At 50.3% G+C, this 27,518-nt stretch overlaps 4 protein-coding genes across 4 annotated transcripts; 2 read left to right on the forward strand and 2 right to left on the reverse strand.

Annotated features, from left to right (window-relative positions):
* Positions 1 to 1,017: 1,017 nt before the first annotated feature.
* On the reverse strand, positions 1,018 to 8,402 carry CIAPIN1 (cytokine induced apoptosis inhibitor 1). The gene is made up of 9 exons (XM_084294729.1): positions 8,273 to 8,402; positions 6,298 to 6,475; positions 5,830 to 5,982; positions 4,759 to 4,835; positions 4,203 to 4,371; positions 3,901 to 3,974; positions 3,454 to 3,569; positions 2,848 to 2,917; positions 1,018 to 2,238 (listed from the first exon to the last, which is right to left on the reverse strand). Exons 1-9 carry the CDS (start codon positions 8,345 to 8,347, stop codon positions 2,128 to 2,130), a joined length of 1,023 nt encoding a protein of 340 aa, XP_084150855.1. The 5' UTR covers positions 8,348 to 8,402; the 3' UTR covers positions 1,018 to 2,127.
* On the forward strand, positions 8,294 to 15,784 carry COQ9 (coenzyme Q9). Its single transcript, XM_084294730.1, has 9 exons — positions 8,294 to 8,432; positions 8,894 to 9,062; positions 9,636 to 9,771; positions 10,129 to 10,271; positions 10,506 to 10,590; positions 11,766 to 11,870; positions 13,866 to 14,021; positions 14,436 to 14,489; positions 15,646 to 15,784. The coding sequence occupies exons 1-9, from the start codon at positions 8,369 to 8,371 to the stop codon at positions 15,679 to 15,681; spliced, it is 948 nt and encodes a 315-aa protein (XP_084150856.1). The 5' UTR covers positions 8,294 to 8,368; the 3' UTR covers positions 15,682 to 15,784.
* A 107-nt stretch (positions 15,785 to 15,891) lies between these two features.
* POLR2C (RNA polymerase II subunit C) lies at positions 15,892 to 22,199 on the forward strand. The gene is made up of 9 exons (XM_084294913.1): positions 15,892 to 16,022; positions 16,300 to 16,349; positions 16,605 to 16,673; positions 16,865 to 16,917; positions 17,043 to 17,171; positions 18,279 to 18,330; positions 18,848 to 19,016; positions 19,861 to 19,935; positions 20,653 to 22,199. The coding sequence occupies exons 1-9, from the start codon at positions 15,937 to 15,939 to the stop codon at positions 20,795 to 20,797; spliced, it is 828 nt and encodes a 275-aa protein (XP_084151039.1). The 5' UTR covers positions 15,892 to 15,936; the 3' UTR covers positions 20,798 to 22,199.
* Positions 22,200 to 23,447: 1,248 nt separating this feature from the next.
* DOK4 (docking protein 4) lies at positions 23,448 to 26,625 on the reverse strand (the record flags this gene model as incomplete). Its single annotated transcript, XM_084294865.1, has 8 exons — positions 26,557 to 26,625; positions 25,565 to 25,672; positions 25,340 to 25,454; positions 25,124 to 25,243; positions 24,815 to 25,004; positions 23,920 to 24,058; positions 23,664 to 23,787; positions 23,448 to 23,572 (listed from the first exon to the last, which is right to left on the reverse strand). The coding sequence occupies exons 1-8, from the start codon at positions 26,620 to 26,622 to the stop codon at positions 23,448 to 23,450; spliced, it is 987 nt and encodes a 328-aa protein (XP_084150991.1). The 5' UTR covers positions 26,623 to 26,625.
* Positions 26,626 to 27,518: the final 893 nt, after the last annotated feature.

A 27,518-nucleotide genomic window follows, 5' to 3' on the forward strand; every position in this document is an offset into this window, starting at 1 on the left:
TTTCATATTGAAACATTCAGCTCATTTACCCCAGTGACCAGCTCTTCAATCTCCGGCAGGCGTGCTCCAAGAGATGCAGCATTTCAAGTGGCTACGAAACCTCCAGGCCCAAGACACTTTCAACTGGGGTCACCTGGTTAGCCGCAGAGAACTAGAAAACTCAGTAACATCTCTGCTTAGCAGATGTATCAGGCATCTGTCAGCCACCATCCTGCTTTCACTCTTAATTACAAAATATAAATATATTAAGAAGATAAAAAAAAATAAAAGATAAACACTCCCATTCTTACAACAGTTTTGCCTGTAAAAAGGTGACACCTGCTTTACCAGGTACAGTTGTATTTCTTTTGACCACAACAAGATCTGATCTACTGCCAGTGAGACTGAAGAAAAAGGCACTAAAAAAAAATAAAGGTCAGAGGTATGTAGAGACTTTTACGTATTTCTTTAAATTACAAGACTAGAGCACTAACAAGTTTGCTGGATATGGCTCCTTGAGAGTTGTTCTTGCTGTAGACTGAGCCAGGGCCTCAGGAGGGTGAGGAAGGGACCTGGGAAAGCCATGCTCTCACCAGAGGGCAGCCGACACTACCAACCCTCTATTTACAAGCTCTTGGAGGTCACCCCACCAATCCCTCAAGTCTCTGCCGGCTCCCAGGTAGAGAGCATGACACAGATAACACAGCAGTTCCTGCCCCTTGATCCACACAGACTTTGCACACCTCAAGGACTCACTCATTTCTCTCCCTGCAAGCCTTCTCCTTACTGAACCAGGAGAAAGGCTCTTTCTGAAATCTACTTTGAATAAAAAAGTGAATCTAGACATCTTGATTCTGTTCTTCATAATTGTTTCCATGCCACTGAGTCATGCTTTCAGTGGAACAATCTTTGTAGAACTCCAAAATGTTTAAATGTTGGCTTGCAGAGTACGTTTCTGGAAATCACAAACAGCCCCGAGCACAGATGAGTGAGCAGAGACCAAGGAAAAGGAGAGACATGTTTAAAATGCCAAGAATACCCATTTTAAAACAAATCTTTTACTATTGGTCACATTTATTTTAAGATCAGAACAGCCTTTCATCCTAGCTCCTTACATGACTTTATTGTTTGACTCAGGAAGCACAATGACAAGAAGTCACATCCTGTAGAGCATCTTGGGTTTTCCTCCTCTTTCCCTGGGTGAGAAGCAAGCCTGGCACAAAACACCAACAGCTCCCTCATCCCACACCTGTGTGGATGCTTCGCTAGCAGTAATTATGCAAATAAATAAAGAATAGTCAATACCATCCAGAAATTAAGTTATTGCTATGTTCTTATTTATTGGACACTGCAGGTGAGTCACTAGATAGCCACCAAGAGAGGTGATAGTCTTGGTCAGATTGCCCTTATGTTCATGTTGGTCAAAGGTGTGTGAGGACAAGCCGGATCTCATTTAATTTGCTCCTTGCCTTAAGAGCAAGAGTTTTCTCAATGGCAGTGTCTTTGTCATTTTGATGAAAACATAATGAACGGGGATGTCATCCCAAAAGACTTGAAAATTCATCATGCCTGCCAGACTTTACCAAGGAACAGTACACTGCAAAGTGTAGTCGCTGCTCCTGACTTGCAACAGGAGCTGCTGAGTCACCTTCACCTGGTAAAGAACCACAGGTTCAAATTTCAAAGACATCAGGAGCCCAAGTGTCACCCTGAGAGCTGAGCAAGAGCTGCTGATTCAGTAGGTAGAATAAGGGCAAGGAGGAGTACAATGTGGCCTAGAGGAAGTACTGCTGAGGCTCCTGCTGCTGCACACAAGGTCAACCTGACACTTGATTCCAGTTCCCTCTGCTGGTGGGATATGCTATGACGGCCAGCGTCTCAGTATCAAGGCAGCTAAAACAAGGTGTAACATTAATTAAATCTAATCCATATAAGACCACTCGCTACCAAAGATTATCACGCAGCCCAAGGTTGATTGCACGTAATGAGCTCACAGCAATGTCAGTGCCCACAGTGTCCCTTCCCACAAGGAATATCAGCTGGAGAGCATGAATTGGAGAGGATGAGGACTGCAAGAAGTCTCAGACTGCATCTCAGACTGACGGAAAAGCAGAGGAGTCCTTTTCAGGACATCCAAAGATGTCAGTGTTAGGCATCATGCAGGTGGTTCTCTTTCAGCAGAATCTTCTCTCCAGGCTTGAACGCAGGCATGCCCAGGTAAGGGCAGCTGGCACAGCGGAACGCATCCCCCAGGTAGCACTGCCAAGAGACCGAAACACATTTTCTGTAATCAAAGCTACTTTCAGTTACCTCTTCCTGTGATATGGTTTATGAACCTAGAGAAATGACCAGCTCCTCAGCATACGTCAGCACAGAAACCACTTCCCTTCCACCTCCTCTGGACACACGCCTGTTTAGCACAGTTAGTGGAGCTGGTGCAGGACACTCACGTGGAAGAAGCAAGCTTCCACCCAAGCCCCACTGGAGGGCTGCACTGCCCAGCCACTGCTGCAAGCTGCGCTTGGGCAGCTCTCTTACCACCACAAGGATCCCCTCTACTCCCATAAGGTGATCTTCCCTGAGGAGATCACTGGTTAGCAAGTGAAGTAAAGGTTCACTGTTCATTCTGACACCTACAAGGGTGGCACTTGCACTGTAGCAGACAGCACACATTGCGATATAGCATGCAGGCACAAGAGAGCAGGCTGTTTTCAGAGTCAAGATGAGTAAAAACAGATGCTCTGCAGCACCCACACAGGCAGTATTTGAAAGCAGTAAGTGAGCTTAGGGAGCAGTCACCAGAGAAAACTGTTCTTAGATACATACTACATCTTGTAAACCACAACACAAACAAAAATGACTATTTACATTTCCACAGGCAGATTTGGGCTGTGAGCTCTTCTTCTCCTGTTCCAGCTCTTCAGCCAGGCCACATGTGCTGCAGAAAATAAATAAATCATAAATAAATAAATATGTATCTTTCTGCTTAAAGGTTGTGAGTCACCAATACTTGTTCCAGACCTGTTCACACACAACAGCCCTCACTTTGTCACATTACACAGATGCCTCTGGGACTCTCACACACCTTGTTTTCCAATACAACAGTTTGCAAAACAAGTGTTGAAGAAAACTTGTCCAGTTGAACTGAGTGGGAAATGGCTCTAAAACGTTTGCTATACGAACTATTTCTCCCTGGAATCTGAGGAACCAGGATTTTAGTGAAGGCTGCACAAACTCTGCAGCTACCTCCAAGAAGAGTGTTGATCATATCAGTGTGGTAGTTTGTAGCAGTTTTGGTATAGCTAACCGATTCTCACTGTATTTGGATTCACACTCAAATAGGTAAGATAAGAAAGGACATGAACCAACTGAATTATGCTTTGAAGTCCCCATAATCTTTTTAAAAAACACGCAACATTAAAGTTTCAATATTACAGTTAAGAGGTTCACTGTTACTCTAATCCCAGCACTGACCAGTTCTTGCAGGCTTTCTTTTTGCCCATTTCTTTGCAGGATGGAGCTCTGAGGGAAGCTGGATCTGGCTTTTTCAAATCCTCTGAATCTAACAGTTCATCAGAGTCCAGAAGATCCTGGAGCATACCATGGAAGATAACACACAGCAAATGGACTTGTTAGTAAGGAATGACATTGCTGTGCTGTGTTCACAGAAATGCCACTGTTTGTAGCACTAGCAATAAAGTGCTGCAGCCATCCCCTCTTAACCTCGTCTCCTCTCCACCCTCACCACACCTCTGGGCACCCAACACCTCAAACAGCAGTTGAGAAATTTTGCCCTAGAGATTCTTTTCTACCTCTTTCATTGTAAAGCTTCCCATGAGACATGACTGAAACTAGTTAGAGTAGGAAAGAATAGAAGAGAGAAGGAATTGACAGCGAAGTCTCACAAATAAAAATGGATACCATCTCTTCATCATTCATATCATTGGCAGAGAGTGTCCACAGCTTAGCAGTGGCTGGATCCACAGAAGGTTTTCCTGCAGCCAAAACAAGAAATAGTAACTAATGCAACCATTGCCCAACAAATTTTGGGCAGTATTTTGCCCCATATTTCCAACAAACAGAGAATTCAAAAACTTTGGAAAGCCCCCACTCTGCAGATTTTTATGTAGCACTCCCTACCACAGAGCAGCCTCCCTGCTCCAAGGGATATTGCTCACCTGAGAGGCAGGTGATCCACACATACAGCAAGCACCACACATTACCTGAAGGACCAGGTTTCTTGGCAAAGGATAGCTTGAGCTGACTTGAGGATCCCACTTCGAAGTTGGGTTTTCTGCCTTCTATCCGAACAATGAGAAGGTCATTGCCTTGGTAACCCAAATGACCTTGGGCTGACTGGGCCTCCTCTGGGGTCAAAGGTTCCTTTTGCAGCTGCAATGCAAGATCGTAGGTTAACTTCACACAGAGCCACCTTATTTCAGTGCCCTGTACATTATTCCTGTGAACACAGATAATCAGCTGTGTCTGGCTCCAGCTGCTTATCCTTCAGAGCAGAGGGTGACTCAGTCCTTGTTGCAGTGCAGCAGAAAGGGTTGATTAGTATGACACAAGCAATCAGTCATGACAAAAGACAGTTTATCTTCTATTTTCAGCCCTAAAGAATAACACTACCTTTGCAGTAACAAAAATTTGGGGCAATGTCCATGCACATTTACAGTAAACCAGGGTAGCAAAACATCTTGCTACCCATCAAGTCCTCGTCTAATATTTCAAGGTAACAGCACGAGGGAGTTCTGGAAGCAGTAAGTACAAACATACCTCCTTCACTTCCACTATCCCAGAGAGAGTCAGAGCTGCAAACAGTTTGGCTGCTGTCTTGATTTTGCTGTTGTTTCCTGGAAGACACAAAACCAGATAATAGCAGGAGGGAAGAACAGAAGTCACTAAGAAACGGATATGGTGCTTGAAACCTGGAAAAGCAAGACAGCTTTACAAGGAGGTACTCAAGCCAAACCTTTGCTTTAAAATGGGCCCTCTCCAGTGACAGCAGGAACAAACCAGAAAGGGTGAGCAGCTTGTTCATTAGAATAATGGCCTGGGGTCTCAAAGTTGGTTCTAGGTCCAGATTTGTTCTACATATGCCAAAACCTCCTTCAACACAATCAACACCAATTTTAAAAGGAAAGAAAGATCCCTCAAAACATTTTAATATAGTGCAGTGAAAACTCATGAATTTTCAAAACATGGATTCCTAAATGAGCATTAAATTCAGAAACATAACATTCAAGAGCCTTGTGCCAATAAACATAAGTTACTACAGTCACTGTTTAATCAAAGACCCATTACAGGCTTCTTCCCTTGGGCACAGGACTGTGCTGAGTTCAGCCACCTTGTCTCCATACTCTCAGTTGCACTTTATTCTAAGTCCATCACGGTCCAGCCTGCCAGATGTGACTTTGGAAACCAAAAAACCCCATCTACTCCAGACTGTGCACATTTTTCATTTTGTCCTAGGAATATTTCCAGAACAGCCTCTCTCAGCATTTGTCACCTGTTTTAAAAATCAATTTGGAGGCTCAGAAACATGGCACCTGTGACAATCTGTTAACACTACAACCTCCAGGAGAAAACCAGCCTCCACTGAGATTTTCAGTGTAGTTCAGGAACATGCCTGTCCTGCACTTTTGATAGAAGGAGAATGCCTGCAGAAACCCCTGATGGCTATCAGCTCAAACACATGATTTAAAAAAAATGCTATTCAGGTTAGTGTGTCAGGAGAATGAAAATCTCTAAATGGAGGCCAGTGTTCCTGATGCCTTTCATTACAGACTAATTCTCACAGGAATTTCTCTGTTACCACGAAAGCAAGGCTGATACAGATTCTCTCACCTGATTCTGTAACCACCGGTTCTTTCAGAAGTACACGTCCCCCAGGCTTAAGTATCCGAGCTATTTCTGCCAACACCTCCGTGGTGTGCTGCACAGTACTGCCTGGTACCATGCCAGAGAGAATTACATCAAAACTGGACTCCTTGTGAGCCGCTGCAAAGAAAGAAAGACGTAAGATAGTACAATTTTCCATGCACACACGCACAAATCTTTGCTTAATAATCAGTTCTACATTCCTCTTCAACTCTCATGCTTGTGTATAACAGCAATAACTGGTTAAAGACACCAGACATAGGAAGCACGACCAGGGTATATCACTGTCTTTGCTGCATTGCCAGTGGAGAGCATTAACAGTGGGTGCTATTGCTGCTCTGAATGCTGACTTACAAACCAGGGAACACGTGAGCTCGTAAGATAAAGTACCCTCTCCCTTTAAAAGAAGCAGTGAAAAATTAGGATCATTCTTACATTGAGACAGTTGGTTAATGTTTTCCACAGAGACACGATTATCAGCTCCCACCAGTGCCTGAATTTTATCCACCAAATCCTTCAGTGCTGCAGCCGGCGAGGAACTGTCCCAGATGACAGCCACACGCTGCCCAGGTACGACCCCATACTCCCCCATTTCTGCAGCAGCAGCAACAGCCTGGCAACAGCAAACAGAAGTACAGGGCAGGGGAAGACAGGAAGGGTAACTGTCAAATGCACCAAAACCTTCACACAATATGACTGGGTCATTGAGCACTGACTTCTTGTAATAAACGGGAATTTTTCTGGAGACAGGCAGCACATAAGTCCCACAAGTAAAGCATTCATATGACATTAAGAAGTATCTACATTTAAGGGCATAATTTGGGTTTTTCTCCAGTTTTGAGGCTTGTTTTGCAGGGAGACTGCAAGGCACGCTTAAAAAAATAAAAATAATTACATGCTTTCCTTTGGATTTGAATATAAATGTATACAGGATTGCTGGAGTACAAGACTAGTGACAACTTTTTGACAGAACTGTCCCCTGCTCACAACATGACCTAGTGGAGTTTGCTTCCACTGTATGTGAAGGAAATAATAATAATTAAAAAAAAAAAAAAAAAAAAGTAACTTTTGGCATTCCCAGCACTCCAGACTGAAGCTCTTTTAACTCTTACCATTGCAGGCACTGGGAGAACAATTATACAGCAGGGAAGAGGGGAACTGAATGTGTATTTTGTGAGTTTGGAGAAACCTGTCTCTGTAATAATACTTTAAAAATATTGTATCTTTGAGAGAGGCCAAAGAAAATCTGCATCATAAAAGCATCATGGCAGGAGTCAATCATGTTGTCACCTGTGCTCATTGCAGCACCAACTACTGAAAACAATTTCCTGTCCTCTCACTTTACTCATCCAATGTAGCCTTTCTAATTTAACACAACCATGGAGGACAGAGACAGTAATGAGCATACTGGTTGCCCACTACATCTGCAGTCAGATGTAAGTCATGCACTTGCTCCAAAACAGTCTGTTTTAAGATCATCGTCTAAAATTATTACAACATGATGCATCCTGGATAAAACCTTATCATTGCTATGTTTTCATCAAAGAGCTTACAGACGTGTTGCACCAAATTTAACTGAGTTGCCCAGAGTCTGGGAGTCTTTGACTCCCTGCTCCTCAAGCTCTACATGTCATAGACTCCTAGAAACTGCAGACGTGAAGAATGGGACAACCCTGAGCCTTGTCCAAGTGACTCTAGTAGGAAAGGGTTGTAATCCAGCCTGCACAGCCACAAGTAAAAGATCTCAGGCACATGATACAGGTCGTGGGACCTCACAGTCGGCCTTGAGGGCACTTGGAATGCAAGCTAAGCAACCACAACTAAGATTAACACCAGCAAACCTGTATTAACCGTGACAAAACGTCATCTTTCCCAGGCAGGTGGCTGAAAACCTCAAAAGATACATATAAAACATATAAAAAAAAAATAGAACAAAGTCCCACCCTGCTCTCAGAACAGGCTGCGGCTGTTCAAGAGGGCAAGCAATGACGGGGGGCGTTCCAGGGCAGCGGGTATTTTTCCCCTGAGATTTCCAGGAGTGGAACTTATTTAGGACGGAGGGGTTACACCCCAGCCTTCTCTCGCAGGCCTGCGGCTGTGGGACCTGCCAAGCCAGCTGGCAGGCTGTCGGGGCAGCCGGCACCCCGTGCTGTGGGTGCAGCGCTCGCCCGCTCTGGGTCACAGCCGAGCTCCGTCACCGGGGGGCGAGGCGGGGGCGCGGTGCGGGCGCCCTGCGGGACGCGGGGCTTATCCGCACCTCACGGGCAGCAGCAGGCCGTGAAGAGCAGCGCCGCTCCTCCCACACACAGGGCAAGGAAGGGGCTTTCAGCAGTACCGCAGCCTTCCATAGGACTAAAAAAAAAAAAAGGAAAAACAGCGCCGGGGCAGCCCCAGGGCCCCTCTCGCTTACCTGCGTGTGGCTCTGCCCGGCGCGGCTCGGCTCGGCTCGCTCTGACACCGTCACGGCCCGGCCCCGCCGCGTCATCGCGCCCTGCCCGCTTCCAAGATGGCGGCGGCGGCGGCAGGCAGCCTGCGGCGGGCGGGCTGGCGGCTGTGGCGGGGCCGCGCGGGTGAGGGGGCGGAGGGGGGGGAGGGGGGCGTGTGTCCGCGCGCGTGCCCGCGCTCGTGCTCCTGCTCGTGCTCGTGTGCCTGCCCCTGCGCGTGCCCGTGGCGGGCGGGTGCGCGCGTGGGGTGCGGGGGAAGGTGAGGTGAAGGGCAGCGCTGCGGGGCCGACCCCCCCCCGCCCCACGCAGCGGGGCCCGCCGGGGCTGTGAGGCCAGCGGGCTGTCAGCGAGCTCCTTGCACAGCTCCTCGCTGTTTGCCCCGCGTGCAGGATTCCTCTCCTCAGCGTATGTTCCCACCTCATCAAGTAAAGTTAAGTCTAGGATGACAAGAGTGCTTCTCAGAAGTAAAGGCTGACTTTCCCTGCGGGTTTCTGTGCCTTTTGGCTGTGTTTGCCACAATGCTCTCCTCCAGCCCCTGTGCTGTCTTGTATCTGAAGGACACGCCTGACTCCTTGTTTCCCTTTCAGGGCTCAGGTGCCAGCTCTACCCACCCCAGCGGGCCCTCCACGCCTCAGCTGTACTGAGGAGAGCCTCAGATGAGAAGAAGGAGCCGCTGGCATCTTCTCCTCAGCAGCAGTTTGACGCCCCCCCAGCAGACCCCCAGCCTGACCATGAACCCCAGGGCCCTCGCTCCAGGTAACTCAGTAGCTCGCTTTAGAGCTGTCCTGCCGGCAGTGAGATCAAAAGGACTTGCTTTGCTGAAACTTGCTGCTGCTCAGAGACAGCGCAGTCCAGAATTACTGGCGCTTCAGTAGCTGTGACAGTGCGAATTCCACTGTCCATCGTGGAGACAAGATGGGACTTGCTTTCACAAGGAAGCCTTTCTAGTCTGCAGAGCACAGGCCCGCACTTCTGTGTTCTTGTGTCAGTCTATAGTTGCAGTGTCCATGCGCTTATATCTGTAAAGTTAGGTGGTTTTTGCTTGTTTTTTTTAAGGAGTGGGGTATTTGAGGCTGGTTGATCTCCAGGTAACCAACTGGATTGAGCCTTCCTTATTTCCCTCTTCTCCTCTAGCAGCAAAGGTTCATTAAAAATTCCTTTTTCTAGAATGGAGGGGGAAGGATTTTACAGGAAGAGATGAGAAGTATATTGAGTGAGCAGATCTCAAAGCATGTTCACACACACTGGTGGCACTGAGTGAGCGATAGAGTCCATGTTGCTGACAGGTGATGGTAACATTCCCCTCACTGTACCAATACCTTCTCATAGTTACACTGGCCAGGGCGGCCAGGAGTCAGAGGACTATGAGAGCGAGGAGCAGCTGCAGCACCGAATCCTCACAGCAGCGCTGGAGTTTGTGCCTGAACATGGCTGGACGGCAGAAGCCATTGCAGAGGGAGCCAAGGTATGTGGGAGAGAAGCAAAGAACCAGTCAAAAGCTGGATGGAACCGAAGTTCAAAGACAGACCTGCATGCTTCCCCCACATAAACTTGGACAGCGTACCCCAGTCAGCAGATGGTACTGGGCAGGAATGAATCCCAGCAACTGCAGGGTAACGGTGTTAAGAGTTAAATTGAGGCACAATGCAGAGTAGTGATCCTAATGAGAGGAAAATATGTATCAGAGCATTTTTAATACAGCATTATTTTGTTTAAATTCATATAACATCATTTATAAAATAAACACACCATATTTACTAGCCCGATCCTGCTTAGCAGTGTATGTATGACCCGATCTGTGTTTCTCCCTTTTTCCCTGCAGACCCTGGGTCTCTCTGGTGCTGCAGCAGGGATGTTTCACAACGATGGCAGTGAATTGATCCTGCACTTTGTATCTCAGTGCAACACCAAGCTGTCTGATCTGTTGGAGCAGGAACAAAAACAAGTGCAGTTGGGCAAGACAGAGTGAGTACTGGGTATAAAAATGCATCTTCCTTGGCAGGCAATGGGAACTCAATAGACAGAGAGGCCATCCAGAAATGTAATTTACTCAAGCAATACCACCTTCCCCAATACAAAATTGGACTAGAGACAACAAGGATACACAATACTTTGCATCGCTGTTGCCGAGGCTTGAGGTTCTCAAGAACTGATTTTAACTTGGATGTTCTTCATATTTGTACTTTTTTCCTCACCCAGGAAGAAGCCTACAGATCAATTCCTGAGAGACGCTTTAGAAGCCAGGCTGAGGATGCTGATTCCATATATTGAGAAATGGCCCCAGGTATAAAATGCATATAAGGATTGTCTTTTTTTTTTTTTTTTTTTTTTTTTGTGCATGTATTTTAAACACCCAGTGGCTTTCAACGTAGTCTATGTACCAGAATAGTCTGAGGTTATAAATGAAACCCTTGCTGGTTTCAAATGATTTTGTAGCCTTCAAAAAGAGAACACCCTTGAAGAAGGCAGTTAAAAGTGTCTTTAACAACTATTCCTTGCCTTTCCAGAAACACAAACCTCTCCATTGTTCACTCCACCCATCTGGGATCCACAGAGGGATAACCTGTTTCTCTGCTCAGTTGTATTTAGTGTCACTGCAGTGTCAGGCTCCTTGCAGTATTGTTTTGGCTGCACTAGTATCATTTGACACCTGAAAATGCAGAACTACTGCTTTGTTGCAAGAAACTGCCTGCCTAGTATGTGAATGGCAAACCGTTGACAAGAAGAAGCTGTCTTCTTCAGGTGAACTGAGAGGGCTCCCTGCTTCAAAATTCAAATGCAAATCTCAAGCCATTCTTCTCAGGTCAGATGGGAATTGTGGCTACACGATTGTAACAAATAAAGAGTTCCCAACCTTGGGCTTCAAAGCCTCAGTTGTCCAGTCATTGCTGGCCTCTGGGCAGCTGAATCCAACTCTCCTTGCAGAGAAAGAAGATAGGAATCATGCTTTTGTTACAAATAGCATAGATTGTCTGGTGAAGGATGTGGGTGGTTTGTGACTCTCCTGGTGGTATTACTGGTTTCAGGGGCTGCAGGAAGGCCATTATAGCTGTCTGTTCTGCCCTTAGTAGCTGGTTGGACTTCAAAGTCAAATGCAGAGAAAGGTTTGACTCCGTCCCTGCCTGCAGGGACACAGCACACAGGTGAGCCAGCTCAGCCTGTCCCGTGTTTCCACACCTGGAGAAACAGCTCAGAGCCAACACAAAGGCATTCAAGCTGAGCAGGGAGCTTGAGCTCCAGTGGAGGCCAAGTTGTGAGGTTGACTGCCACACTGTACACTCCCTGCAAATCTACTGCTTGGAAAGACCAGTGGCAGGTGAATACAACTTGGACTTGTCACTTGGAGCTGGAGTCAACAGCAACGGCAAAAATATAACAGAGCAGAGAAACATTGGTCTGTTTTCATGCTACATCCTTCTATGTTTGACTCTTCCATTTACCTGTGTATTTTCTTTTCAGGCTGTCAGCATCCTGTTGCTCCCACATAACATCCCTTCCAGCCTCAACCTCCTCACCAGCATGATTGATGATATATTGCACTATGCTGGAGACCAGTCTACGGACGTAAGTCCTTGTGCCTTGCAGACAGGCTGGTTCTAACCATTTGCACTTTAGGAAAATGATGGGTTGAAGTAGGCCACGTCTCTCTTGAAATGAGCAGTTTTTTGAATGAGGGAAGATGCTTTTAGAAGCACCCAAGGGTCTTCAGAGGCCATATAGTAATTTCCAAAGAGGCTTAGGAGCCAAAGGGACTAAATGCAAATTTAGTGCTGATGGGATTAGAGCAAATTAAAAGGGCTGACATTCCTAGACTTATTCATAAGTGCTTTTTTTTTTTTTTTTTTGAGAGAGAGGGGGGAGACAAAATTGTTAAGACTTGGAGACTACAAAGGTGATCCAATTCAGTTAGCAAGCTGTGTGTCTCTGTTGAAGCAGCTGTCTCTTCTACCAACAGTAGCATTTACAGATTTGACTTGAAAACCTTTAAAAAATCTACCTAAAAATGCAAATAGGTTATTAAAGCTTTCATCTTTCTGGAAGGAAATAAGAGAAAAATTATAACCTTCATTAAAGCAATTAATAAATTGTTTTAATTCATATTGACGTAGGGAGAGATGGGAAAAGCAAAATGAGTCATTTTAACAAACTACTTTAATAAACTTCTTTTATCTGAATATGAAAGAGAAGCTACTGCAGTGCAAAAATAAATCAGATGACAGAAGAAGGAATAAACTAGAAAAAAAAAAAAGACTGTGATTGCATCAGGAGCTACAAGTTCCTTATGAAAGTCAAATTCACACGTCAGAATCTGAGCTGTTCCTAAACTTTTCTCACTGCTGCAGGGAGTAGAAGTTCTTTTCTTTACACCCTCTGACTGATCATAAGCATTTTCTTGGGATGCTGCAATGCTGATTCCACTTCCTCTTTCCAGTAAAGGAGTTTAATCTCGCTTGTAACAGAGCCTTCTTCACAATGCCAGGAGCTGTGCAGTATGCTGTTGCCTCAGAGATCCTTTCAAGTGTTTTTCAGAGCAGGAAGAAAATCAGCACAAGGAGTTTGGTCTCAGAGACGTGAGAGAGCCAGCTGCAAATGGTGACATCCCTCATGTTACTTGTCTTGTTGTCTTGTCACAGTTTGCAGGTTGTGGTACAGACAGCAGAGTTTTTGATCCAACTGTTTTCAAAATTAAGACCAGTGATTTAATTTTCCTGTTGCTTTGTAATCATGAATGGAACAACCAGTATTTTTTCTAGGTACCCAAATTGTTTAATTACCATAATAGCAGGAAATGAAGTTGAAGACTCATTTTTAGAAGTGTGTATATATTCTCTGCCAGTGATTCAAACACAAGTGGAAAAACTGAAGAGTTTGTGAATCTTTGCATTGTGTAACCTATCGTTGCAGCATATCCTACAGGACTGCTGCCAGCAGTGTACTGATGTATTTAGTGATTCAGCAGGCAATACTGGCATTTCGGTTACAGGATTTGGGTAAGGTGTATCCCTGTGATGCCATGCACAGTTCTATCATCAGTTTGTTCTGTTTCTACACGTTTTTGGAGCAAACTACCGCTGAAATTCAGAAGTAAACACAGCCTTGTTGAAGTAAACACATGAAATCAGCTCTGGAATTATAGTGTTGCATTTTCTGCTAGCAGTCTTTAAAGCAAAATAAACTCTTGCACAATACAGCCAACTAGCTGGGTGCATTTGCTTCAGGTGCCTGCTTGCAACCAGAAGCAGGTGGTGGTGTTTGTGCTGAGCAGTTTTATACACAGTGCTTGTGACCTCTGTCTGGTGCCATGGGATCAGCTGTGCTGTCAGATGGTAGTGGTGGCTGGTGGCCCAGTGCATCACAGAGGCGAGCTGCACAGTTTAATTCAAGAAGGAACATGCAGTCCTAGGACTCTGTTCACTGGCCGGCTTACCAGGGACTGCCCAGTTGCTAACAATAAGGAGATGGCTCGTTGATTTCTTTTGTGGTTCTCAAGGCCTGCTTTAGTGATCTCCATTCAGGTCACCTCCCTCTCTTTCTCTCTCTCAATCCATGCCCCTGCAGTTTAACTGGTACACTCGTCGGGCTGTGCTCACTGGCATCTACAACACCACAGAACTGGTGATGATGCAAGATTCATCCCCTGACTTTGAAGAGACTTGGCGCTTCCTGGAAAACCGAATAGCGGACGCCATGAACATGGACAATACAGCAAAGCAGGTAACATTGTGGACAAGGTATACATTCAGCATTTGTCGTGTACCAAAACATGTGCAGACAGAGCTGGCTGTTCAGTCATGCAGACCACATGCTCCACATGCTTGCTGAGAGACCACTGGCATACTGGTGGGTGATGGCATAAATGCTGTCAGCTCCATATCAGTAAATACTTGTGTGTTCTAATAAAACAACACATTTGTCATTTTGTCAGACTGACCCAATGATTAGGAGTTGTATGTTCCCTGGAAATCCTTCTATCTTATCTCTGGCTATAATTTTTCTTCAGTGCTTGGCTTGTATCAGCATCTTCTTGTAGCAAGTACACATTTGTTACGATTGTGTCTCTGTATTTGGGTATCTACATGTGTAACTGCAGAAGAAAACTAAAGGTTATGTTCTCCCCCTGTCTCCTAGGTACAGTCAACCGGACAAGCGCTTGCCCAGGGCCTGATGGGAGCAGCAGTTACTGTAAGTAATGCTGAAACCAACAGGGCTGTAAGGGCAGAATTATGTTCTGTTCCATGCTTAATTGCTAGCGTGTCTTCCCTCCTGATTCTAGGCTACAGCGTGAAAGAGAATTGTCTTTCATAGCTTAACTACACGTAAGAATGATTTTCTGGGTAGCTCCTGTTCCCTCTGGCTTCCTGGGGAGCTCACTGCCCACTGTAGGGTGGCTGACAGTGTTTCTGCCCATATTGCAACCTGAACAACTGTGACCTGCTCGGGGAAGTTGATTTTGGTTTCAGGGGATGGCAGTGTCCTTCATGAATTCATTTGTCCCAGACCTCTGTATGTCCATGAGGTAGCTGCACTTGTGTAGGACACAAAACAGCCCCTTGTGTACCCACACATTATTTTTTAAGAGCTTCGCTGCCCTACTGTGGTGTTTTGGACAACTCCCATTGCATTTTAGCAGCAAAGTGATTTCCTAGTAACCAGTAATACACATTTTTTGTGATTACCAGTACAAGGAGGCCAAACCACCTGGAATATACATTAGAAACCATTTTCACTGTGTGAAGCAATTCTGAAGAATCTCTATCACCTACTTCCACCTGCAGTTATGGTGGAATAGTTCTTTAAGCATTTCTCAGCCTTGCTGCACATCCACAGCAATAGCTATCCTGCAAAGGCCGGTATGATTGTAAGATCCTCCATCACAGAAGTCCAGGTGCACTGTCTGAGCTCCGTAGGAGTACGATGCTCTCCTACACCTGACAACTGCGCAGCTTAGGTCTAGAGTATTTTATATTCCCGGATGTTTTGTCTGCCTGTGTTCCACCGACAGTTCCACTGTGCAGATAAAAAGAGGAATGAGATGCGAGTTCCTCGGGAGAGGGGTGGGTTCCAGCCAGCTGGTTTCAGAGCAGAAACATCCCAAGCGTGTTAACTACTAAGAAGCAGTATGGACAGGGCTTCCATGCCCATGGCTGCAGGTGCTGCTTGGGTGTGCTGGGTGCAGTCACAGAAACAAAACCCAGCTCAGCCCCCGAACCGAGCAAGCAAGGAAGGCCTTTTGCAGCTCTCAGGAAAGCTGCTGGTACCCAGGGCGCCGTTTCTCCGGGCTTTTTGCATTATCCTTGGCTCCAGCCGGCGCTGACCCTGCCCGTGTCGTGTCCCGCAGATCACCAACCTGACGGGGCTGAACCAGCGCCGCTGATGCCGGAACCCCCACGCCGGAGCCGGAGCCGGAGCCGGAGCGAGGCCGGGGCCGCCTTCACCTCCTTCTGCCCCCGTCAGCAATAAAGCCGAGCGCACCCGCACCGCGCCGCGTCTCCGCCTGCTTCCACCGGGGGGGGGCGGGTCCGGGCCTGGGCCTCCGGGAGGCGGCGGCGGCCTGCAGGGGGCGGCCGAGGGGGGGGCGGCCGGGCCGGGCAGAGCCGGGCCGGGCGGGGAGGGGAGGCGCGGGGCGGCCATGCCGTACGCCAACCAGCCCACGGTGCGCATCACCGAGCTGACGGACGAGAACGTCAAGTTCATCATCGAGAACACCGACCTGGCGTGAGCACCGCCCGCGGGGACGGCGGCGGACGAGGGGGGGGAGCGCACAGGCCGCGGGCGGTGCGGTGCGGGGCCGGGCCCGCGGCCTTGCCCGGCCCCGGAGGCCCGAGCCGGGGGAGGGGCGGGGGGCTCGGCCCGGTGAAGCCGGGATTGGGGCGGCCCCGGGGCTTGGGCTGGGCCCGGTGAAGCCGTGGAGCCGCGGTGGGCGCCGTCAGCGCTGCTGCTTGGTCTCAAGGCGCTGCCCTTCTCAGCGCCTGAGCCCCGCTTTGTGTTGCAGGGTGGCGAACTCCATCCGAAGAGTGTTCATAGCAGAAGTGCCCATTATAGGTATGGCCTTTTTCTTACCGTTTGGCCTGGTGGTGGTTCTTCGGGCTGCTGCCCGCTCATCAGTTCCCATCTGCTTACTCCTCTTCCTCCAACTCCCTTGGATGGCAGCAGATGTGTAGCCAGTACTGCTGGGTGCAACTCCTGGGGCTGCTGCCATCTCAGCTTCACTGTCATCTACAATTTTTTGTGCCTTTATGAACTGCCTGGCTTTTTCCCACAGAAATAAGTCTCAGCACGTTTCTTTCTTCATTACAGCTATTGACTGGGTCCAGATAGATGCCAACTCCTCTGTCCTTCATGATGAATTTATTGCCCACAGACTGGGTGAGTGCCTGGCTGGTTAGAGGAAGGAGGTGGAAATGGCATGAAGGGCTAGCGTAACAGCAAGGCAGAGGTTGTGGGCAAAGTTTGTCTCAAGACTGCTAAAGCACCTTTGTCATGAGGCTAGCTAGCATTGGCAGGGTCAGTGTCGCTCAGACATGTCTCTAATTACCCTGTTACCCTGATTACCACAGGTCTCATCCCACTCACCAGTGATGACATTGTGGATAAGATGCAATATTCCAGAGTGAGTAAAATAAAACATCTTGGGTACTTATTGTGGTGGTGGTGGGTGCCTGAACTAGTGGGAGATGCTACAAATTCTTGCTGCAAGCACTTTAGCACAAATGTTTTGACACCTGTCTGTCCCAGGACTGCACATGCGATGAGTTCTGTCCAGAGTGCTCTGTGGAGTTTACCCTTGATGTCCGGTGCAATGAAGACCAGACTCGTCACGTCACATCCCGTGATCTCATCTCCAACAACCCCCGTGTCATACCGGTCAGTGTCATCTCTCTGCTGGCGAGTCCCCTTTCTACTTTACCGTTGAGGCTGGGTTGGCTAGCATATGGGATATGGACAAAATAAGGCCTTGAAGAATGTTTCGCACTGCCTTGAAATCCCATTTAAAATGCAGTGGCAGCACAAAGCAGGAGTATTTGCAGAAACAGCAGCATGTGCCAGTACCCTTCTTTTTGTTGCCTTGTTGGAATTCACTTGCTGTCTGATGACATCTTAAAACAGTATGGCCTTGTTGACGCCTCATCCTGCAGCCCTCATCCTCGCCTCATGGGAAGCTTTAGCTGCAGCCCATCTACCTTTCCTTGAACACTCAGAGTGTGTGCGCTTGTGTCATACTGTCGTGCTGTTGCATTCCGCTGCCTGCTTGCTGCCAGGACTCTGGCAAGGTCAGCCCTTTCGAAGCCCTGGCAGCAGCCCAGAGGCTTCAGGTTTTCTGATTCTTAGATCGCAGCGTGGCAAGGTGTGAGGAGCCTGGGCCACAGCACTGCTGCCAAATAGCTCTTAGCCAGTCACCTTGGGGAGGGTTGGCAGAGACAGAGGAGAACAGATGCAGAGGGATTTAATGGAGAAAGTTTGAGAAAGGTGTTGGCCAGAGGGTCCCTGAGGCTGTATTTGGAGGTCATTGTAACCTGGGGGCTGCTTCTGGTGGCACAGTGAAGGTGGTTCCAGAGTCTGCCTGGTTAAAGTGTTAGACATAGAATCATAGAAACATTTAGGTTGGAAAAGACCTCTTAAGATCATCTAGTCCAACCTTGCTGCAGCGCTGTGAGTTCTGTGTGTTGCCTTCTAGCAGTATTGTGGGTGACTCTGGACTGCGTCCCCGAATTAAGCAGATGCACGGTGCCCAGGTTGTGATCCTGTCTATCCTGTGGGAGGAAGCAGGCTTGTGGAGCAGGATATCACATATGGAGCTGCAGCTGTCTAAATTGTCCTGATTTCCACTAGATAGGGTGGGCCAGTTTGTTGCTGTGAGGCACTGTAAAGTGGTTTTCTGCAGCCTCTCATTTTTGTAGGCAATTATCATTTGATGTGGGGAGAAAAAGTGATGTTGCAGTTAATTCATTTGGTGTTGTTTTCCTTCTGCAGGTAACATCTCGGAGCAGAGATAACGACCCCAATGACTATGTGGAGCAGGATGGTAAGTGGTGTTTTAATGAGAATAAGATCTGTAGGAGGAAATGGATTTTCCTTTCAGTCTCTTTGAACACGTCCTTCATTTACCGGTCATGTAACCCTAAAGTAGGTGTAAAACAAGTGGACATCTAAAGTTGACAGTTGGAAGACACCATCAGTGGGGTTAGCATTTTATGTTAACACCACTTAAATGTTATCCCCAGAACTAATGTCCTGTGTCAGAAACCATTTCTGTCTGCCCTTGTGAGAGCTTAGAGACAGCAAAGATGCAAAATGCTCTACTGTCTTTTGTTGCCTGGGTGCTTGAGCTGTGCCTTTGGGCATGTGTGCAATTCCTTTTTACATAGCAGGATGTTTTCTAGCTACTATGGGGACACAAATGAGTCCCTCTAAGAATCCAGGCAAGCCCTGGCTTCTGGTGACATCTTCCTGGTTACTAATCATTCCTGCCTTTTCACTTGTGTGATCCTGCTCACTTATTTCTCATCATCCTTGTCAAACCGGCATATCTTTTTCCATAGACATCCTGATTGTGAAGCTGCGGAAGGGCCAGGAGCTCAAGCTGCGAGCCTATGCCAAGAAGGGCTTTGGCAAGGAGCACGCCAAGTGGAACCCCACGGCTGGCGTAGCCTTTGAGTATGACCCAGACAATGCACTGAGGCACACAGTGTATCCCAAGCCGGAGGAGTGGTATGTCCTAGCTGACTAAAACATAGGGCTTGGCCTGTCTGGAGTGGGATATGTAGTCTGAGGGTCAACCCAGGGTATCCAGAACAACAGCTGTAATAATAGCCTAGAACTTAAGCCTGACACTTAAGGGCTCCTAAACCTAAGCACTGGGGTGTCTCAGTGTTTTTATTTCTGTTTCACCTCTGTTGGCCATCTGGGGTAAGATAAGGCTGGGTCTGTTTAGAGGGACTTGGAAAGATTTTTCACATGGATTAAGTGCTTCCAAACAGTCTCTCCAGTGTGATGTCCTAGAAGCCATGAAGTGTAGCAGGTAGAAAGATTCGGTGTGTTGGCCTAGCTGATGTACATGGTACTGCAGTGATGTTGCTGGTGACGTATATAGAGGAGCGGAGGTACAGGACATCAGGATGAGTCTCACTGATGTCCGATTAATTCTTGCTAGGAAAAATCCCATCTCAGCTGTGCAGCAGAGACGGTGCTGGTGTGCTCTGGTGTTTTCCTTGCCAAGTGAAAAGTAGAAACAATGTGGTCCCTTCAGGCATTGTCATCCCTTTGCTCATAGCAACTATCAGACTATGCCAGTGCAGTGGATGGAGCCACAGTACCTCAGGCAGGGCTCGCTGAGCTGGGGCAGAGCAAGACTGATCCTGTCTGTCCTGTGCAGTTCAGAGAGGCAGGAGTCTGGCAGGTCCCACCAGGCTGGAGCTGGTGGGTTGCTCCATCTGTCAAAGATACAGTGCAGTCTTGTGGCAGTGCAACTTGTGCCACAGTGCAAACAGTGCTTGCTGTTCCTCTGAGTGCTTGTGTGGGCTCCATGCTGACCTTCCCTGTTCTTTGATTCCAGGCCTAAGAGTGAATACTCAGAGATTGATGAGGAGGATGCTCAAGCCCCATATGACCCCAATGGGAAGCCTGAGAGGTAAGAAGCTGAATGTGCTCCCACTGCTGAGAGATGGGAGGGATCCTGCTGGTTGCTTTGCTTTGTCTGTTGGTGGTGTCAGATACGCTGCTCTGAAATTTCCCGGCCCAGGGAGCTGGTGTTATTTGGAAAGCAAGGTAGGAGTTGCAGTTCACTGGCGATATGTCCAGGCCTGGCAGATCTTCCTCTCAGGGAGATAATAGATGACTCCTCTGAGTTTGTGTTATCAAGCAGGGCATTAGGGTATTTGGTGAAGTATGAGGCTTGGCGAGGAGATGCTTTAGGAGGATGCTGAAGACACCAATGTCACCAGCATGTGCAGTATGTATTCACCCATGTGAGTCTCATGCTTTGATGCCTTTGATCACCCTCTTTCAGGTGATTTGTACCAAAGGAGTAGGAGTACCTGCAGCCAGCCAGTCTTAGCTTCCAAGTGCAGCTTGTAAGTCACAGAGCTGAGCAGGGAAAATCTCACAAATGTTCTTGCAGCCTGGAGGGTCACAAGTGTTGGAGTGAGCTCTGGGTCTGGGGCTGCTGTGGTTGGTAGAGGTGCCCAGCTGGTAGGTCAGTGATGCTGGTGGCTGGGGACTCCCAGCAGATCTTGTGGAGATCTCACTGTGGGTCACAATGGGCTGGAATTGCTCTGTGGGTGTTCTCTGGTTTTACATATCCTTCCAGAGCAGGTGGTAACTCTTTTCCCTTGACTCGTAATCACAGGTTTTATTACAATGTGGAGTCCTGCGGCTCTCTGCGCCCAGAAACCATCGTTCTGTCTGCACTATCTGGCCTGAAGAAGAAACTGAGTGACCTCCAGACCCAGCTGAGCCATGAGATTCAGAGTGATGTCCTCACTATAAACTGAGGTGGCCCCTTGCACAGGATTGTCCAGGCACGAGTGATGCAGAAGGTTCCTGTCTCTGCATGGCAGCACCCAAGCCTGAGGCTTTTGCCTCCCCATCTCCCTCTGCCTTTCCTGGCCCAGTTCTGCTGGTCAGTGACACCTCTTTCCTGGCTCTCCCTTCCCAGAGAAAGCCATCATGACACATAGGGTAAAAGAAGAAATCTGTGAATGTCTTGATTGGGATGTGAGTGGGCTTCGTCTCTAAGTGAGCCCAGAGTTCTGGACTTTAACCACAGGACATTTGGGATCGGGAAGCACATACCTTAGTTATACAACCCTATTTTATTTGCGTATCCATTCCTTCCTGTGCTGAATAAAGCCTTACCCCCCTAGGTTCAGTCATCCTTGAAAGCTGGTGTGGGGCTGCAGGAGTTGTCGTGTTGTTCAGTTCCCTCCAATAGACATCAACTTAATGAGATCTGCTTTGGAGGGAGCATTGCTCTCTACTGCTGATTGCTGCTCTTAACAATTACCTGCTACGGAGACCAGACCACCCTCCAGCAGGTAACCCTGTTGTTTACAGTTCCAGCTCTGTGCTGTTGCTCTGCCACATAGATGTACCTTCCCCTATTCCCAGAGGCAGTGAGCAGGAGCATCTCGTTCCCCCTGGCCCTGACAGGTAGCTCAGGCTTTGTAACCATGCAGGGCTGTGGTGCCCTGGCTGGCACAGCTGCTGCTCTTCTTGCCCCAAGACCAGTGCTGTGCCAGACAGCCAGGGTAGCACTGACCGAACTGGCAGAACACTGGAAGAGCTCCGAGTTGGCATGGCTGGAAACCCTGCCTCCCAGGGGTACAGAGAGCCAGTGCTGTGCTAGCATGGCCCCAGACAGCTGAAAGTGGGATACTGGTGTCCTTCTTTGCCCAGAGGTAGTTGATGGAGGGTATGACTTGCTACACCCATTTCCCCTCCCCAGGGCTTAATCTGAAATGTCCTTGCAGTCACTGGCCGCAGAACAAAGCTTTGAGACAAAGACAGTGCCTGTAGCCTTAGAAAAGTCTCCCTTGATCAGCATTTTTCTCTGGCATGCGATACTTGAACTTGTACTTCCTGAGCGTGTTTGGATGGAACAGACAAACAGGAAGGGTGGATAAGGGTTGTTTATTCATTGAGCAATTCCTTTAAAAAAAAAAAAAAAAAAAAAAAGACTAATTAAACATTTTTGGTAATAAATGTTAAATCTTTTCTGGATGAGGTCTGTAGCCAGGAAAAGGCGCAGGTTATACCTCTCACCCAAGGGAGGGCACACTGCTGGGCTGGGGTACCCAGGCACTCTGCCAAGCCCAGGGAGCAGCCCTGCGCTGGCCCATGGATGTGCCAGCAGCTCCCCAGCCTCATCTACAAGCTACACAGACCCAACACACTGTATTTACAGGCCACAGACCACAGGTTCCCACATCACAATGCTCCCTGCCCCCAAAGCACAGACCTAGAGCTTTCAGGAAAGAAAGAAAACCACCAACCAACCGAACCAGACCAAAAGACTGGAAGGAAACACCAAGGTTTGTACTGCAATAAAAAGATAGCCCTTCTAAAGGAGTTCAATAAATAGGAGAACTAGAAAATCAATTGCTTTTGAGTTCAATACATTAAGCCCAGTTCTTGTGTGCAAGGTCTTTGACCCATTCTCACTGGTGCCCACGGGCAGCAGCAGCATAGAAGGAGCAAGGACAAATGAAACGAGCAGGGAGTGCAGCTGAGAAACGCGGCTGTTCCCCACTCGTGTCCCCTGGAAGGGCCTGAGGGGGTGCCTCTAGCCAGGGATTTCTATTTTTTTCCCCACAAAGCTCACCCTCAAGGTACAGCAGCTACTGTCCAAAAGTGGCCCCTGGGTTGCCAGTTCTGCACAGGTAAATGGAGGTGTTGGTGGGGACATGCACGTGGGGAGGGGGGGTCCCCAGGGCCAGGGCTCAGCTCACCCCAGCAGCCCCTGCCCCAGCATGCGCTGCCCTCTCTGTGTGCATGAGGCCTCGGTTTGGAAGGAAAGTCAGTTTCTCCTGAGACATCTCAATTCTACAGAGTGTTCAAATCTCTTTGAGAAGTGCAAAATCAGCCCAGTGCTGCCTCGTGCAGCAGCCCCGCAGGGCACGGCCAGAGCACATCAGGCTGGTGCAGCTGCCTCCTTCCCCATGGCAGGCTGCTCTCCAGCCTTCCAACCCGCAGAAAACTGGCTGCATTTTTTTTTTTTCACACATCCCCATACCTCTTTTCCACCTCTCAGCTGTGTCCCCGAGAGTCAAAAATCTCTGAGCTTCTCCTCGAGGTCTCTTCAGCAGGTATGAAGTTTGCATTAGTGTGAGAAGGGAAAATCTCTTACTGTACAATACGGATATGCAATATATATTTAAAGTCACTTAACATGGAGCTAGCTGTCACCTTCTGTAACTTCAGGCTGAGGCAAGAGGCCCTGCCGCCAGCACCCCAAGGGGCTCGGCCCAGAGGATGCCCGGCCTCAGTCTCTCCATGCCAAGGGGCTGGGCACCTCTCTGAGTAGCGGGCGGCTTCCCAGGTCCTGGACACCCCCAGAAAGAAAAAGTGGCTACAGGGCACCGGGGTGGGACCCAGCAGAGCCCTCACACGTCCTGCTGCAGCCACGGTCCCCACACCACTGGGTCATGGGGATGATTTGGACTCCCTGCTCTCCGGCTGGTCGCTGTTGGAGGGCTTTGGCTTCAGCAAGATGAACCTGTTGAGGAGGTTGGTGTCCGAGCTGGTCTGGGCGCCCGCATACGCCTCCCCTAGGGACGAAGCACAGCGTGGTCTTGCCCAAGGAACGTGCTGGGGCTGGAGGAGCCACAGGTCCCCAGCAGGGCACAGGGAGATGCTCACCAGTGTAGCTGGAGGACTCGGCCATGTTCTGTGAGCCAGTGATGTGGTGCCAGTAGGCGCTGCGGGGCAGCATGGTGGTGGGGGTGCAGGGGTAGGAGAAGTGCTCACTGCCCTTGTTCAGCAGCTGCCGTGGACAAGAGGGGGGTGAGCATAGCAAACAGTGCCCCACGCTCACCCCAGCTGGGCACAAGCTGTCCCAGAGCCACCCTCTCGGGGTGGCTCACCCATTTACAGCAGCCTTGGGGCCGCAGCTCACCCTGACGTTCTTCTCCATCTCCAGCAGGACCCTCTTGTGCTGCTCGGCGATGGCCAACGTGGCGCTGTGCACACGCTGGTAGATCTGCTCGCCCTCTTGCGTCTGGAAGGTGTAGAGGCCCTCGCCAGCATCACACATCCTGTGGGGATGGAACACGGGTCACCACGAGGGCCACCACCACCTACCAGGGCCAACCCACCCAGCTGAAGCCTCACTGGAGCCCCGTGACCAGAGCCCCCTGCTGCCACTGGGGCTGGTTTCACACAACCCCAGAGCCATCCAGTGAAGGGAGCAAAACTGTACTGCAGCCAAAGCAGGGAGATGATTAAAAAAGCTGCCCCAGCGGCACAGTCCAGCTTCCCGTGCCTCCAGTGCTGTCCTCTCTGTGCCCCTAGAACATCTGGCTTGGTGTGGCCACATGCTGAGCGGGAACTAGGTGAAGCCCCAAACCTCCCCAGTGGAGCTGGGCTGGAGCACAGCCCCCTAGCACCTCCTGGGGATGACGGGTGCCCCTGGGTGCCCTTCCTGGGAAAGCAGCAGCCGCCCCCTCCCCTGTGCCCCAGGAGAGTCCAGGCTGGTGAGTCAGCGGAAGCCAAGGGCTGGGATGAACGGGAAGATCATGTTTCTTCTTCTCAAGAGCCAGTAATTAGCAGGAAAGTTCCTAATATAGCCAGGCCTGACTGGAGCCAAAGCCTCCCTATGGCAGGAGCCTGGCTCCTGGAGGGCTGGGCGTGTGGGTGGCCCCAGGAAGGGACAGCAACTGCCCCGGGGCCATGGGGCAGAAACCCTCACCCTGGTGTCTGCCCTGCCTCGGGGCAACAGGAGCAGTGGTGCCACAGCACCTGGCAATACAGTGCCCATGCTAGTCCCTGTCCTCGTGAGGGCCGTGTCTCACCGTCCTGCCTCGAAGGTGAAGCGCGTGGCATCACGGCCGTAGCGGCGCAGGGAGCAGAGGGGCCAGGACACCAGCTTCACCCGAGGGTTGTGCATGTCCCAGAGGTAGATGTTTTCGTGGGTAATCTGCAGCTTGCATTCGCCATAAACATCCAGGTTGGGGCAGGGGAGGAGGAACACGTTGAACCGGTCTGGGGGGCAAAAAAAAAAAAAAAAAAAAAAGAAAAGAAAAGAAAAAAGAAAAAGAAAAAGATCTAAGCAGGGCTATAGTGGGGCTGAGCCAAGCAGGTGCCCTTCCACCTGCACTCACCCGTCTGCTCGCACTGCACGCCGGGTGCCAGCAGGTCAGGCTCCCCCAGGCTGATGTCGTTCAGGTGGGCACCCAGGCACTCCACCGACAGCACCTTGTACCACTCCTCCGCCTCCAGCTCTGCAAGGCACGTGGCAGCTCAGGGCTCTCACCGGGCCCAGCAAAAAAGGGGCCACACGAGTTCAGCCCAGCCCAGCCCACGGGGTGCCCCCATACCCGAATCACAGGTGAAAGTCCGGGCCGAGTCATCAGTGAAGACGATGGCCACCGCCTGCCTCTTGGTCTCCTTGGGCAGACGGGTGATGCACTTGACATTGCTGATCTCGGTGACCTGGGGGGGGAAAAGGGGAGGGAGCATCACTGGAGGCTGTGTCCACGCCTGGCTGCGTCCCCCTGCGGGTCCCCTCCATGCACCAGCACACCTCGGCCGTGGCCCCTCACCTTGGGGCAGCCCCGCAAACACGCTGACTTCTCATCTGGGTACTTCTCCAGGCGCTGGGGCCCTTTGCTGGAGGATTTGCGGAAGACCAGCCAGCACCGCCGGTAGATCTGTGGACAGAAAGCACCCGAAGTGGGGCTCAGCACCACACAGCACTGCCGCTTCTGGGCGTCCCCCTCTCCAGTGTTAATTTGCTTTTTCCCCCCAACAATTGGAAGCAGAAATCCCAGGGTTCAGGCAAGGCTCTCCATCCCTCAGCTTCCCCATCCCCAGGGGGTCCCAGATGTGTGGGAAGCCCACGGGGCCGCCGACCCTTCCGCCTCATCCCATCTGAGCTGCACCGGGGCTGGGAGGGGACACCGGGGGCTGGGCATCCTGGGTCTCCCTTCTCGGGGCCCCTCGAGGCCCCCACCCTACCGGCCGTAATTGCAGCTTAATTAGCAAATACGGGAGAGGTCCCCACGGCCAGGCTGCCCGGCCCCATCCTGGCATCTCCCCCTTCCCCTCTCCCCCCAGCCCCAGCCTGGGAGCGTGGCAGGGCCTTCCCCCACCCCCACCCACCCGCTCCGTCTTTGTTCTCCCTAATTAGCGTGCAATTACCCGGCATGCTCGCTGCTCTCGGTTCCCAGTGATGGAGGCGGGGGCCCGGTCCCGCTCCCCATAGGGGCACCCCCTTTGCAGCTGGGGTGCGCCCCCCCCAGAGCCCACAGCCCAGCCAACGGGGACAACGAGCGGAGGGAAACTGAGGCACGGCGCTCAGCAGGGGGACTCGGGTAACAAGTGCCCCCAGCTGCCTGCCCCCCTTGCCCTGCATGCGGCCCCAACACGCTGCTTTTTCAGCCAAAAGGCCCCAAAGGCTGGGGGCATGGGCTGCCACAAGAGCCAACGCGGTTGTGCCCCCAGCCACAACACCTCTCGTGGCAGCCAGCAGAGGCAGAGCATCCCCCTGCCCGCCCGTGTGCTGCCCCCCCGGCCTCCCCCCAGCCCCACTCACCCCCAGCTTTCTGCTCTTCATCCTCACATAGCCTTGCTTGATGATGTCATTAAAATTCGTAGCCATAGCGAAGCCTGGCGGTGGGGGGGGCCCTGCTGAGGGGAGGCTGCTGCCTTCGCCACCTCTCCTCACCACCTCCTCTTCCTCTGTTCACCTGCACTCCCCTCCACCGGCCGCTGTTTCACCGCCTCCTCCACCCCAGCTTTGTCCTAGCGTTGTCCCCCATCTTCTCCCCGGCGCGGGATCCTATCTTGGCACCGGCTGGAAAATAAAAATGACAGATAGACAGGAGATGGTGACATCTTCCTCTGTCTCTCCTCCTCCTCCTCCCTTCGCTGGCTGAACCATTGCGGTGGAACAGTCCGGCATTAACCCCTGCCAGCACAGCAGCACCAAGCCCGCTCACCCCAGCACACACAAGGCGAGGGGGTTCCCCACCTCGGGCCATGCCTCCCCGCCTTGCTCAGCACCTGCACAGCTCCTTTGCTCTTTATACCCCTCCCCAGCACAGACGACACTTGCTGCAGCAGCGGCAGGGGCCACAGGACAGGGCTCCCCCTGCACTGCTGGGCGCGTGTGGCAGACCTCGCCCGCAGGTCTCCATTACCTCCTGCGCTTCATCTCCTTCCTCCCAGGCTGCTAAGTCTGACAGCAAAATGGCCCAGGCTATCAGTGCTGACATCAGTAGGGTTCAGTGTTAACAACCTCTTGCCAGGAGCTGGAAAAATGTAAAGAGTAGAGCCAAGCCCTGTCCTGCACCCCACCCCTCCCTGGCCGAGGAACAGTGTCCCAGAGGACACCGTGGTGTCCAGCCCCTACCACCACCAGGAATCAGGGCCACATAAGGCCTACTGCTCACCCGCAGGCTCCTCTGCCCTCTCAGCACCTCCCCGCCCTCAAAGAGGGGCACGGGGCCAGGACAGAGTCATTCACCCACTGTACTGCCTCATTCATAAGCTCCA

Source organism: Netta rufina, assembly GCF_964035555.1.
Source record: "Netta rufina genome assembly, chromosome: 13".
NCBI lineage: Eukaryota > Metazoa > Chordata > Aves > Anseriformes > Anatidae > Netta > Netta rufina.

What these genes read in the sequence shown, in the direction of transcription:
- POLR2C (XM_084294913.1), top strand. Translation starts at nt 15,937, where the DNA reads ATGCCGTACGCCAACCAGCCCACGGTGCGCATCACCGAGCTGACGGAC. An exon ending in ACAACCCCCGTGTCATACCG is followed by an intron (nt 17,172 to 18,278) that starts GTCAGTGTCATC and finishes TTCCTTCTGCAG; the next exon opens with GTAACATCTCGGAGCAGAGA. An exon ending in TATCCCAAGCCGGAGGAGTG is followed by an intron (nt 19,017 to 19,860) that starts GTATGTCCTAGC and finishes CTTTGATTCCAG; the next exon opens with GCCTAAGAGTGAATACTCAG.
- COQ9 (XM_084294730.1), top strand. Translation starts at nt 8,369, where the DNA reads ATGGCGGCGGCGGCGGCAGGCAGCCTGCGGCGGGCGGGCTGGCGGCTG. An exon ending in CCATTGCAGAGGGAGCCAAG is followed by an intron (nt 9,772 to 10,128) that starts GTATGTGGGAGA and finishes TTTTCCCTGCAG; the next exon opens with ACCCTGGGTCTCTCTGGTGC. An exon ending in GTGCAGTTGGGCAAGACAGA is followed by an intron (nt 10,272 to 10,505) that starts GTGAGTACTGGG and finishes TTCCTCACCCAG; the next exon opens with GAAGAAGCCTACAGATCAAT.
- CIAPIN1 (XM_084294729.1), bottom strand. Translation starts at nt 8,347, where the DNA reads ATGACGCGGCGGGGCCGGGCCGTGACGGTGTCAGAGCGAGCCGAGCCG. An exon ending in CATTAACCAACTGTCTCAAT is followed by an intron (nt 5,983 to 6,297) that starts GTAAGAATGATC and finishes CTTTCTTTGCAG; the next exon opens with CGGCTCACAAGGAGTCCAGT. An exon ending in ACCGGTGGTTACAGAATCAG is followed by an intron (nt 4,836 to 5,829) that starts GTGAGAGAATCT and finishes TGTGTCTTCCAG; the next exon opens with GAAACAACAGCAAAATCAAG.